The sequence below is a fragment of the Desmodus rotundus genome, chromosome 7 (assembly GCF_022682495.2).
Source record: "Desmodus rotundus isolate HL8 chromosome 7, HLdesRot8A.1, whole genome shotgun sequence".
Taxonomy (NCBI): Eukaryota; Metazoa; Chordata; class Mammalia; order Chiroptera; family Phyllostomidae; genus Desmodus; species Desmodus rotundus.
This window is the reverse complement of record NC_071393.1, coordinates 98371005-98385087: the sequence shown is the minus strand read 5'-3', so window position 1 is coordinate 98385087 and position 14083 is coordinate 98371005. Positions and strand designations below refer to the sequence as shown.

Genomic DNA, 14083 nt, shown 5'->3' with positions numbered 1-14083 from the left:
GCTAGAGAGCGCGCGGTGGGGGGGGCGGGAGGGGGCCCAGTAGTGTCCTGCTCTAGTGACCCCTCTGGGGCTGAGGCTGGGGCAGGGGAGGGGTTGCAGGCGATGGTTCCCTCGCTGCGTTACCTGGGCAGTGCCTGCGGACGGGCCCGCGGGGGTTTCCCCGGGGGCTTCTCCGCGGCGTGCGGGCCGGCGCTGGGGAGGCCCCGGCCGCTGTGCCAGTGTGGCCGCAAAGCCAGCACTAGGTGAGTAGCCGCTGGCCCGCCCCCGCCACCTGTGCAGCATCTTCTCCCAAAGGTGCCCGGTGCTGGATCTATGCCCCTGTTCTACTGCCCTGTCCCAGGCGTGAGAAGTCGGAATCCTGTGGAGCACGGGCACCAACCTCGGATCCCCAGAACTACCTGCGGGATTTATTTGTTGTGTTTGTAGGCGGGAAGAAAAGAATAACAGAGCAGTCTTGAGTAGAGGTCTACAGTCTGTCTTTGAAAACAGGCCCTCCACTTCCTATTTAACTCTGGGCGGGTTAACTAAAGCTCCCTAAAGGCTCATTTGTGAATGGGAAACTCATCTCCCCCGCAGGTGATCGTTTTGAGCGTTAAATGACCTAGCACACTATAAGCAATCGAATACACTCTTTGTTAGCTGGCATTGCTGGTGTTACTTGGAAAATCTCAAACCAGTCTTAAATCAGTTCCAGGCGGACACTGCATAGAGTTACCTCAGGGAGAAGCAGCTCAGTTGCTAATTAAAGCCTGCAGAATTCAGCGTCCTGTGATTTAAGGTTTAGAGGTCACCCTGGAAACCACTGTATTTCTCTGCTTTCTGTAAAGATGATGGTTTATGCGAAGCTTTAAAGCTGGGAAGTTTGGCTGTTTCTAGAACTAGAGGGTGACTGGAGCTTAGCTTCAGAGATGGTGTGGAATGGCACCAGGAGAGGGGCTGCATCACGGCAGGGTTTTTATTTTAACTACACATTGCATTTTATTCTAAGAGCGTTGGAGGCTTTTAAAAGGGTTTTTTAAGAAGAGTAGTAATTAAATGCTGATGTTTCAAAAATTTACTCTGGTTGCCGTGTGTTAGCGTATTGGAGGGGGATTAGAATGGAATAGGATTTGTAATTCATCATGGGGTATGTAGACAATTCTTTTGGGAAACTTTTCTTAAGAAAAATAGGGTTAGTGAAGGTTCTGTTTATACTTTGTATTTTGAAATAATTATAGATTCATAGAATATTGCAACAAAGTAGAGATCTTATGTACTTTTCACCCAGTTTACCCCCATGATAACATCTTACAGAATTATAGTGCCATATCAAAACCAGGAAATTGACGTTGGCTCAAGCCATAGACCTTGTTCAGATTTCATCATTTTATATGCACTCATTTCCATGTGTGTGTTTTCATTCAATTTAATCGTGCGTTAACTTGTGTAACTACCACCATAATTCAGAAACAGAGATGTTCCATCAGTACAAAGATATCCCTTGTGTTACCTACTGTGTTACATTAACATCCCATTTCTATACCCTTCCTAACGACTTCCTAACCTGTGGCAATCACTGATCTATTCCCCTAAAAGCTCTGTTATTTTGTCATTTTGAGAAAGTTCTATAACTGGAATCACACAGTATGTTATCTTCAGAGATTGTCTTTCTTTTACACAGCATAACGTCCTTGAGGTCCATCTAAGGGGTTACCTATGTGGATATTGGATTCCTCGTAATTGTTGAGTAGCATTACATGATGATATACATGTATCACAGTTTAACCATTCACCAGTTGAAGGATATCTGGGCCATTTTCAGTTTTGGCTATGAATAAAGCTACTATAAACATTTATGTACAGGTCTTTCTATGAACATAATTTTTCCTTTCTCTGGTATAAATGCAGTCACGAAGACCTGTTGTAAGCACATGTTTAGTTTTCTGTTGTAAATGAAGACTTTATTTATTTATTTTTAGAGAGGGGAAAGGAAGGAGAAAGAGAGGGAAACAGCAATATGTGGTTGCTTCTCATGCGCCCCCTACTGGGGACCTGGCCCACAACCGAGGCATGTGCTTGGGAATCAAACTAGTGACTCTCTGGTTCACAAGCCGGCGCTCAATCCACTGAGCCACACCAGCCAGGGTACGTGTCTAGTTTTTTAAGAAACTGCCATATTCTTTTTCCAGAGTGACTGTACTATTTCACATTCCTACCAGTAATATGTGAGTGATCCATTTCCTCTCCATCCTCACCAGTATTTGGTGTTAATCACTTTTTGTTTTGAATTTTAGTCATTCTGATTGAGCATAGTGATATCACATTATAGTTTCAATTTGCATTTCTCTAATGATTAATGGTATTGACTATCATTTCATGTACTTATTTGCCATCTGTATATCCTGTTTGATGACATGTTTGTTCATATCTTTTGTCCATTTTCTAAAATAGGCTTGTTTGTTTTGAGAGTTCTTAACAGATATTCTAGATAGAGTACTTTGTCAGATATGTGGTTTGCAAGTATTTCCCCCTGGTTTGTTGGTTTTTTCTTATCCTCTTAACAGGATCTTTTGAGAATAAAAGTTTTTAATTTGATGAAGGCCAGTTTATCAACTTTTTTCTTTTATGGATCATGTTTTTGGTGTAAACTCTTCACCTAGCCCTACATCCCAAAGATTTTTTTCCCTGCGTCTTCTTCCAAAAGTTTTATAGTGAATATTTGATGACATAGAACATTTTTGTTAAAATTTTTAGTTAGAATAATGGTATTGTGTGTGTGTGTGTGTGTTGAAGAGGCCTTTTAGAAATAACACTAAAATATTTACAGACGATGTTTTGGATTTACATCAAAATAATATAATATTGGAGGGGTGACATAGGTGAGGTGTGGAAGAAACAAAAGTGGCCATGTTTCTATAAAACCGATTTGTTGACCATAAGGTTAGTGTTAAAGGGAATCTTTTACATTCCTCATTGCGAAGTTAGACTACACAAGCCCTTTCTAATTTTTGAAATAGTTGTGTAATCGGGGTTTGTTGTGGCTAAAATTGTGGTTTTGAACCTATTTCTGGATCATCTCACTGTTTATTCTCAACAGAAAAAAATGATAAGTTCTTGCACACTAAGGCATTAAAGACAATGTGTTAGCTTGTCCTCAAGAATATTGCACTTGAATTTAAAAGAACAGGTGGTGGAGAAGAGTGTGATGCTTAACACATGCAGCCAGCCCGGGCAGAGTGCTGTGGAGGTTTAGAGCAGCTTGGTCCACTAGCCACCCTGCCTGCTCGGTGTAGATGATTATAGTACTGACCAGCCATGCGTGTAACTTTTAAAGGTTTCTTCATGAGTGAGAAGCCAAGTAGCACAAAATCCAATAAATATTTGTTTTAAAAGATTTTATTCATTTCTTTTTAGAGAGAGGAGAAGGGAGGGAGAAAGAAAGAAAGAAAGACAGAGAGAGAGAGGAACATTTATGTGCAAGAGATGCATCAATCATGCCTCTCACCCTCCCCTAACTGGGGACCTGGCGTGCAATCCAGGCATGTGCCCTGACTGGGAATCAGACCAGCAACCTTTCAACTTGCAGGCTGGTGGCTCAATCAGCTGATCCACACCAGCTAGGGCAAATATTTGTTTTTAATGATTATAAATTAAGTTTAATTAATTGTCCATAGATGATGAAAATTTTGCATGTGAAGTTTCGTGAGGTCTACTGTAAACATGCTAAAGGTGACTTTCTCTTAAAGCTCATTTGATGTAGTCATCATCGGTGGCGGAATTGTGGGGCTTGCCTCCGCCAGAGCCCTCATCCTGCGACATCCTGCACTTTCCATTGGTGTTCTGGAAAAGGAGAAAGATTTAGGTATGTATGTTATCAGTGTTGCCCTTTGGGCTTAACTTGCTCATTTTGTCTATTCTACATCTGTTATATTGAGTGTTGATATTAGTCCACTAGTTTGAGTTCCCCATAAAGCAGATTCTGGGGCTAGGACTTGGTTGTAGGTGATTTATTTGAGAGGTTACCTAGGAGACAGGAGTGAGGCGGTGGGGGTAGTAAATGGGAGGAGGAAAAACCACATGAAGGTACATTATTAAAGTTACTAATATGAGCTTGATTCCACTGGGACCTCTGAGAAACTACATAAGCACTTCCCAGGATCATCCTTATTTTCCCATTAGCACCTGTCTCTGCTGGTTGAGGATTGCCCCTGAGGATGTTGCGTTCTCCTTCCCCACGTTAGAAGAGGCTCAGGGGCAGAATGCAGAGAGTTATAGTGGGTCCTTGAAGTGGTTTGCTGGTAGTGAGAGGCACGTGTGTGACTGAAATCAAAGATGGGCTGGAGGGATGTGACACAGGCTCCGGGGATGGCTGCGAGAGGAAGTTACCAGTACTCCAACTGTCAGAATTTTTAAAAATGTGGTCTCTGATAGCTTCAACTATGTTCGTTTCCCCAGTTCTTAGGTTTTGTAAGTCATGTACTTTCTCCCATCCTGTTTCTCTTGTTTGATAGCTATTCACCAGACTGGACATAACAGTGGTGTCATACATAGTGGAATTTATTATAAACCTGAATCTCTGAAAGCTAAATTATGCGTACAAGGCTCAGCCCTCATCTATGAGTACTGTAACCAAAAGGGAATTTCTTACAAGCAATGTGGCAAGGTATGGTATTTTTACTAGGATCTTGACTTATTTATAATAAGTAGCATTTTCTTAATGATGTTTAATGTCGAATTAAAAATATGTGGTTTTTGCCCTGGCTGGTGTGGCTCAGTGGATTGAGTGTCGGCCTGTGGGTGGAAAGGTTGCCAGTTCAATTCCTGGTCAGGGCATATGCCTGGGTTGCGGGCCAGGTCTTCAGTGGGGGTATGGGAGAAGCAACCGATTGATGTTTCTGCCCTTCTATTTTCCTTCTCTTCCCCTCCCTCTAAAAATAAATAAATAAAATCTTTTTAAAAAAAGAATTTAGATTTATTTTTTTTAAAAATACCTGGCTTTTCTTTATGTAAACGTTATTTGCAAAATCTATTAGGGCATAACTTTTTTTAAAAAGGTGGTATGACTAACTCCACATAATTTTTAAAGTAACAGCTTTATTGATATAACATATATACCATACAATTCACCCTTTTAAAGTATACAATTCAATTTTTAGTGTTGTCACAGAATTATGTAGCTACTACCACTGTCTAATTTTAGAACATATTCATTCTCCCCAAAAGAAACCTTATACTCGTTAATAGTCATTCCCCATTCCCCCTACTTTCTAGTCTTACTTCTCCCCAGGCCCTGGCAACCACTAATATACTGTGGATTTGCCTATTCCAGACATTTCACGTAAGTGGAATCACACAATGTGTTGTCTTTTGTGACTGGCTTCTTTCACTTAGCATAATATTTTCCAGGTTCATTCATCTTGTAGCATGAATCAGTATGTCATCCTTTTTATATTTCATTGTGTAGGTATATGAAATTTTGTTTATCTATTGATCAGTTGATGGAAATTTGGGTTGTTTCTGCCTTTTCGCTATTATAAATAACACTGCTTGGAATTTATGAACAGGTTTTTGTACAGACCTGTTTTCATTTCTGTGGGGCATATACCTAGGAGTGGAATTGCTGGGTCATATGGTAACTCCATGTTTAAAATTTGAGGAGCTGCCAAACTGTTTCTCAAAGTGCTGCACTGTTTTACATTCCCACTAACAATGAGGATTCTAATATCTCTACATCCTCACCAACACTTGTTATTGTCCCTCTCTTTTATTTTAGCCATCCTAGAGGATGTGAAGTGGTATATCATTGTGGTTTTGATTTACATTTTCCTAGTTATTAATGATGTTGAGCATCTTTTCATATGCTTAGTGGCCATTTATCTTCTTTGGAAAAAATGTCTTTTGCACACTTTAAATTGGGTAATTTGTCTTTTTATTGTTGATTGTATGTGTCTTTTATATATTCCGGATACAGCCTCTTATTAGCTATAAGATATTTACTAAAATACTGATAACATATTAAAATATTTTTTAGAAGTTTTTTGGGTTTTTTTTTAAAGATTTTTTTCATTCATTTTCAGAGAGAGGGGAGGGGAAGACAAGGAGAGAAGTGTGGTTGCCTCTGGCTCACCCCATCCTGGGGGACCTGGCCTGCAACCCAGGCATGTGCCCTGACCGTGAATCTAACCAGAGACCCTTTGGTTCCCAGTCCAAGCTCAATCCACTGAGCTACACCAGCCAGGGCAATATTTTTTATTTTTAAAAATAAAATAGTAGAGCCCTGGCTAGTGTGGCTGAGTTGGTTGGAATGTCATCTGTAGATGGAAGGGGTCGCACATGTATTCTGATCTGGACACATACCTGGATTGCAGGTTTGAGCCCAAGTTGGGGCGTGTACAGGAGGCAACCAATCATTGATGTCTCTCTCACTCTCTCTCTCTCTTTCTCCCTTCCTGTCCCTCTAAAATCAATAAATATATTATCAGGTGAGGATTAAACAAAAAAGAAATGAAAATAGTAGTAATGGTAATGGTAATTTAAAAATATTACTAAAATTGTTCTCTCATTCTGTAGATTTTCTTTTTTTAATTTCTTGATGGTATCCTTTGAAGCCCAGAAGTTTTTAGTTTTTATGAAATCAGTTTATCTCTTTATTTTGTTTTTAGTGTCCTTCCTAAGAAATCACTGCCTAACTTTTTAATGAAAAATTACTCCTATGTTTTCTTCGAAGATTTTTATTATAGCCTTAGTTCTGACATTTAGGTCTATCTTCACTCCCCCCCCCCCCCCCCGCAAATGAATTAGTTTAATTCCAGGTGATATAGAACTTAGGGTAGAACAAAGACTGAAGAGTAGACTTTGGTGGGATTCTAGGCTGGGTTTGCTCTGACCTCCCAGCTGAGATAGAAATGGCTGAGTGATAACTAAAGAAAAGATGAGCCCCAGTATGATTTTTTTTTAAACAAATTTTATTCTTAAATGTACAACAGGCTGCTAGACAATACTTCATTCTAGCTGTAGGTGGCAACAGATGTTATGGTAGAAAATCCAGAGGTTTAAACAGGAATGGAATGAAGGATCACCATTGCCTCAGGCACAAGGAACAGCTTATTTTCTGCCAGAATTCTTAATTTCAAGTGTGGAATCTTCCCAAATGCGGACTTTCTTCCTCACAGCCTTTGCTTTTAGCTCGAGTTTCTTCTGCACCTTTTTGTTGTTGTTTCTGCTTTAATGCCTTACCTTCTTCATCCATTTACTTGGCCTGCTTCTTGGACTGCTTCAGGGCCTTCTTAACCCCTTACCACCAGCCTACTGCCCTTTCCAGACCCTGCCACGTTTAGGGTACTCAATTCTATTCCATTGATATATTTCTATCTTTATGCCAGTACTGCACTACCTTGATTATTGTAATTTTTCTTCTTTGTTTTCTTTTTTTTTGAAATCAGGAAATGTGAGTCCTCCAACTTGTTCTTCTTTTTTCAAGATTGTTTTGCCTATTCTGGGTCCCTTTAATTTCCATATGAATATCAGGGTCAGTTTGTCAGTTGCTCTAAAAAGGCAGCTGGGATTTTGGTAGAGATTATATTGAATCTATAGATCAATTTGGAGAGTATTGCCACTTAACAATATTAAATCTTTCAATGAACATGGATGTCTTTGCATTGACTTAGATCTTCTGTAATTTTTTTCAACAATATTTTGTATTTTTCAGTGTACAGGTCTTGCATTTCTTTTGTTAATTTTATTCTTTGGTATTAGTCTAATTGGTTTTTTGTGTGTGTTTGTATTACTTAGGATTTTCTATATGTAGGATCATGTCATCTGTCAATAAGATAGCTTAACTTTTTCAATTTGGATGCCTTTTATATTTTTTACCATGGGTAGAATCTCTAACACAATGTTGAAAGTGAAAGCAGTGAAAATGGACAACCTTGTGTTTTTCCTTATCTTAGGGAAAAAGCATTCAATCTTTCACTATTAAGTATGGTGCTAGTATGGGTTTTTTGTAGATGCCTTTTATCAGATTGAGGAATTCCTTTCTATTCCCAGTATTTTTTTTTTAACCATAAAAGAGTATTGGATTTTTTTCAAATGCCTTTTCTGTTTCTTTTTTTTTTATTATTAAAGATTTTATTTATTTATTTTTAGAGAAAGGGGAAGGGAGGGAGAAAGAGAAGGAGAGAAACATCATTGTGTGGTTGCCTCTCGCGCAACCCCAACCAGGGACCTGGTCCGCAACCCAGGCATGTGCCCTGACTGGGAATCGAAACAGTGACCTTTCGGTTCGAAGGCTGGCACTTAATCCACTGAGCCACACCAGCCAGGGCCCTTTTCTGTTTCTATTGAACTAATCATGTAGTTTTTGTCTTTTATTCTATTAATTGGATATACTACATGAAATGACTTTTGGCTGTTAAATTGATCTTGCGTTCCTGCAATAAATTTCACTTGGTCACGGTATATAATCCTTTTTATATATTACTGCATTCAGTTTACTAATTTTGTTCAGGACTTTTATATTTATAAGAGTCCAATATTTATAAGAGATATTGGCCTGCAGTTTTATTTTCTTTTGATGTCTTTGATTTGGGTATCGGGCTAATACTGGCTTCATTAAATTAGAAAGTGTTCCATCTTCTTTTGTTTTTTGGAAGAGTTTATGAAGAATTGGTATTAATTCTTATTTAAACATGTAGAAGCATTTATTAGTAGAGTCCCTGGGCATGATCTTTTCTTTGTGGGAAGTTTTAAAGTTCTATTTACGTGTTATGCATCTATTCAGATTCTCTTTTTGAGTCAGTTTCAGGAGTTTATGTCTTCTTATAAATTTGTCCATTTCACATAGATTATTTAATTTGTTGGCATGCACTTTTTCATAATATTCCCTTGTAAGTCTTTTCCTTATAATTTTTAAGAATAAAATTCATCATCATCATTAAAGATGTCATGAAGATTTTTTTAATGATATGGGAAAATGGTTCTGACATGGTGTTAAGGCAAAAAAATATATAAAACTGTATTTATAGATTTCATGGTGGAGTTGTAAGAGTTCTTTATAAATTCTGGATACTAGACCCTTGTGAGCTATGCAATTTGCAAATGTTTTTCCCATTCAGTGGATTGTCTTTTTACTTTCTTGATAGTGTCCTTTGATTCCACTTTTGTTTTTAAGGTTAATCATTTGTTGATTCAAATAAACTTTACATCTTGATTAAAAGTAGTATCTCATGAAATTGTCTTGACTCCTTGCTATGAAAGAGTGATTTGTGAATTCTAATTTACCCATGAATATGTGTCTGTGCCCTCCTTTGATGAGAGCTGTTAAGTAAGGAGGAAACTACTTCAAACAGATACTTTGCCCAGAAATAAGTAGACAAAAATTCTTGAGTAAAGTTGTTAAAATTACTTCTTTTTTTCTCTGGAACAGAATGCATTAGTAAATACTTTGTAATGTACTTTATTTTGAAACTTAAAAGTCGGTGTTCATGCTGCCTGCCTCTATCAGAACCAATAAGTGAGACAAAGATTGAATCTTTATGGGCACTTTATTCAGATGCCTGCAATCTGTGAAGATGGCGTGTTATGTACGCTCAAAAACCATCTTAACATCTCATTTCAAGCCGACCTTTTTTTTTTTTAAACTATTATAAATAAAACTGTTAGAAGTACAGGCTTTTGCATGAACACAAATTTTCATTTGGGATGGAACTGGAGAGCATTATGCTAAGTGAAATAAGCCAGACGGTGAGGGACAAATACCATATGATTTTACCTTTAACTGGAACATAATCAATAGAAGAAAAAAGGAAACAAAATATAACCAGAGACATTGAAGTTAAGGAGAGGGGATTAAAGCCGACCTTTTTATAAGGAGAAGGAAGCGTTGGTAAGGACTTAGGAAAAAAAGGTTAACTGGATAAGAGTTACAGCCCTGCTGTGATTTTTGCTAGTATTTCTTTTTGTGTTGATCAACACTTCTGCATCACTGGGCGTTCCTCCCTGGAACTCAATGGCTCGGATACCATCTCCAGTGCTTGTAGACCCCTGGGGCACAAAGGTTGAATTGCTTGTCAGAGTTGCATGGTCATGCATTCCAGTTCCTGTAATAACAGCTTTCCACATGCATTAATCACTTAATCCTGTCAATTATGACTGAAGCCAAAATCTTTAACTCTTGAGTTCACCTATTATTTCCCTACCTTTACTTTTTAATCATCTTATTTCTATAAGATTAGTTTTATTATTAAAGAAATACAAACTAAAACAACCACATTTTCCAACTGGAGCTACACTAGCATTTTTTAAAGAAAACATTTCTCTGTCCTTTAGAGTTACCATTGGTCCCCAATTATTTTTCCAGGGGAGTATCAACACCTGTAAGACATGAAATGAAAGTTTGTTCTGTATAGGTTCCCATCCCACTTTCCTTCTAGTTGGCTTTCTGGGGATCCTGTCTTCCAAATCTTGAGTGACACCTAATCTCTGGGCTCAAAGGAATGTAGCAAACCAGTGGGGGAGAGGTCTCTAATACAAGCAAGGTCATTAATCATAGCTAAGGTCTGACTTAAGTGATGTACGTACTTCTTTATCTTTGCTTCTTGATCTACATACAATTCCAGGAAATACAATGGATAGTTTTCTGTTAGTGATATCCCATTATACTGAATACTAGATGTTTTTCTGATATATTGGTATTTTACATTCTTTTATAGATATAAGGAAGCCATTCTGTTTTGTTATCTCTGTGGGTTTTTTGTTTGTTTGTTTGTTTGTCTCATTTTTTAATGGAAAGATTAAGCAGCCAGTGCTTCTGTCCCCTCTGGGACTGAGGGAGTGGTAGTGATCAGATTTGCTTATGGCCACGATGCATGTGCAACTGAGAGCAGAAGTGGACATTGAGGCTGCACCTCATCTTTAAGGAAAATTTGTTTTAATGCAGTTTTCTTAAGAGAACTTTTTTTTTTTTTGATGGAGGAGGAAATGAAATCATGAAGGAAGGTTGAAGTAGATACATGAAGAAAAAACAATTAAAAAAATCAACCCAATTTGAGTGGTAATAATTTGTGGTTTTCTAGTCACCTTATCTTTTATAGCTGATGGTATCTTTAACTCTATCCATATCATCATTTTTTGAAGCTTATAGTAGCTGTTGAACAAGAAGAAATTCCCAGACTTAAAGCCCTATATGAGAGAGGCCTGCAGAATGGTGTCCAGGGGCTGAGGCTGATCCAGCAGGAGGATATAAAAAAGAAGGAGCCATATTGTAGGGTAAGTGATTCACTAACTCCACACACATGCTCACAGGGGCATTTTCATTTAGGGCTCAGTCTTGTGACATGGAGGCTGGGAGTGAATTTGTAGGAGGCAGGAATTGCATAGAAACAGATAATGTTGTCACAAAAGCAGTGTGCTGACAGACACAAGAGGGCATTGCCACAGACTGGATACCTGATTTCTTCTTTCCCTAAGTCATTGTAAGAAGTCTCCAAACCTGCAGAGAATTTTTATGAGTTTATTTGAGCCAAACTGATGGCATACACCAGGGAGCAAGATTTCAAATGCACTGGAGAATAAGAGTTTTGCAGCTTTTATGCATTTGAAATGAAGGAGGGAACATAAGGAAAAGTACATGAAGGTGGGAGAAAGCAAGGTGGGGATTGGATTACAGGATAGCTAGCAAAATTATGTGCTCTTTTGAAAGTGATTACAGCTTATTTCTGTGGTGTGTTAACCTAAATGCACAGAAGCAATGGTCAGGGCTTGTTTAAGGCAAAGATAAACCTTTTACTAAAGAAGTTATATGCCTGGGGCATGACTACCCATGATGACCTGCCCAGTTAGGGATTTATGATTAGATTACCCTGTGAGGTTACTTTCCATAGAACCCTCCTTTTCACCCGCACCTCTAAGAAAATACCAGGTCTGAAGAACATAAGCAAAGGCAAGAGGAAGGCTGAAACCATATGACATGGTTGGAAAGCAGTGAGTGGTGAGGTATGGTTGGATCACAGGGTGTGTAGCAAATATAAAAAGTGAGACTATAAAGGCAGGACTAGGCTCACATAAAGGGTCTGATATTCATGCTAATAACTTTGAAGTCTTTCCAGTAGGTACAGGAGCCAATGAAAATTTTTGAGGAGGGTGGCTACAATATCCAGTCTGTATTTCAGGAAGATAAGGCTGGCATGAGTGTGAAGGGTGGGTTGTATCATATCTTGCTTAAAACATGCTATCCTTATATTCATGAAAGAGACATGAATAATAATACCCTGCGTATCAACTTTCTTTGACAGCCTTTCAGAAGCTGTCACTCCAACCCCCAGTTCCACTGACTGTTCCAGTGAATGGCTCTATCTCCTGTCCCTTTTCCCCCACCCTTTTATTGACAATATGTAATAGCTGGACTCCAGGTACCTGTCTTAGAGAGTCTGACTTTGAACTTACTGCCAGGCAGTGCTTATCAGAAACTTTTAGTTTAGTCTGAGAGTCTCGAAGGTGAATCCCCACTTTAAAGATGAATGAGTAGTGTAATGTAACTTATAAAAGGGATATATCCTGCTCTCCTCTAAAGCCTCTGCAGAAGTGATCTACTTTATATAAGGCCACATTGTAATGATCAGTGCCTATGTAGGGATGACAATATACAGTAGAAAATATGGTCTGGTTATTCCATAAAGGTGTCTTGAATAAATTCCTCCTTTCTCTCCCAACCTCACCACTATTACCAGGAACGGTGGGCAAAATTTGCATAGTACAGGGTTACTTTTATTTCTTCCAGGACCTCCAGAAAGAAAAAATGTGTTAGGGTAGCTCTAAAGGGCATTTTGGACCAGATTCCTTTAAGTAGAACGTTAAGTTCTTGGAGCATCTTGGAAATTTTTAAACTGCCTCTGTGAACTTTGACTTTGCAGGATGGCTCTTGACCGCTCTCTTTCTGGGCAGATCCTGACTGCTTCTTATGACGTTAGCTGTGCTGGTCTGTCTGCCATCTCTTTAATTGGTCAACCATATGTTCATCTGTGCCTCTATTCTCCTGACTGACTTCTAACTCTTGGAGTTTGCTGGCTTGCTTCCCTGGTTCTTTTCTAGCTATCCGACTTGCTGTGGACTTGGATCTCAAGCTCTGGCCTGCTAAAGCTGGAAAGTGCATTCCCAGCACCTGCCTGAGGGCTGGCTGGTCCACCAACCCCATCCTGGGCCAGGGCACTGGATTGTTTAGCAGCAGTGACTCACTCCACTTTCCCCCAACATACACATATGGTGGGCTCACCAGCATTTCATGAAGAGGGGCAAAGCCAAGACTAGAGAGGGAAAGAAAAGAAGAGAAACCTTTTAGGGGAGGTCAAGAGGGGGTAAAAATCTAGTATGTTTAAAGACAACCCTCAAAAGTTCATTGATTCAGTGCCTAACTGAGTGCCTGCTGTGTGTCAGGCATTCTGCTGGGTAATAGGAATATAAAACGAATAAGGATATTTAGGATTCAAAAAAACTATTGATATGGAGCACTTTTACAGCACGTTTTTATCCCTCTGTTATACTTGTCACACTGTTTTATGCTAGGTGATGAAGTTTTGTGACTAAACTCTTGGTATTATCCTAATTTAGAGTCCAAGGTTATTGTACACAAAATACTATTTATAGATTGAAATTGAATTATAGCTACTGACCTGTGAATTTAGGGATTGTCAGGCCATATTAAGGGCTAATATAAAATCTTATGTATATTTACTATATCAAAAAAAAAGGAGTGATTTCTTGTACATGGACAAATGCTTTCATATTCTGGAAGCAGACTGCCAGGAAAATGGTGAAGTTTCCCAAATGTTGCTTTCAGTTTGTGAAAAGAGGCTGTTGGGTGTTTTGTGAGCCTTTACCCCTAGTGGGGTCTGGCCATGGGGCGGCATTGATCAGAAGTGGGTAGCAAAGTCAAAAGCTTTGAAAGGATAAGCAGGTAAATGTATTGGGGGAGGAGCAGGGCACTGAATACAAGAATCAAATATTTAAAGTAATATTATCAAACATTATTTTAAAAGCACAACAATGACAGCGCCGTGCTGGCCAAAGAGATGGCTGCATTTACCAGTTGCATCCACCTTCTGGGCTTTAG

The 14083-nt window shown here is 38.9% G+C and overlaps 1 protein-coding gene across 3 annotated transcripts in view; it reads left to right on the top strand.

Moving 5' to 3' along the window:
- The first annotated feature begins 38 nt into the window (after positions 1-38).
- Positions 39-14083, top strand: part of L2HGDH (L-2-hydroxyglutarate dehydrogenase) — a 39711-nt gene continuing 25666 nt past the window's right edge. For 2 of the 3 annotated variants that reach the window (XM_045201350.3, XM_053928779.2), the window contains exons 1-4: positions 39-242; positions 3726-3841; positions 4491-4642; positions 11113-11244. In XM_045201350.3, coding sequence (XP_045057285.2) covers positions 103-242; positions 3726-3841; positions 4491-4642; positions 11113-11244 — 540 coding nt within the window. In that variant the 5' untranslated portion in view covers positions 39-102. The remainder of the gene's footprint in view (positions 243-3725; positions 3842-4490; positions 4643-11112; positions 11245-14083) is intronic. The other variant, XM_071221990.1, reaches the window with a different exon arrangement.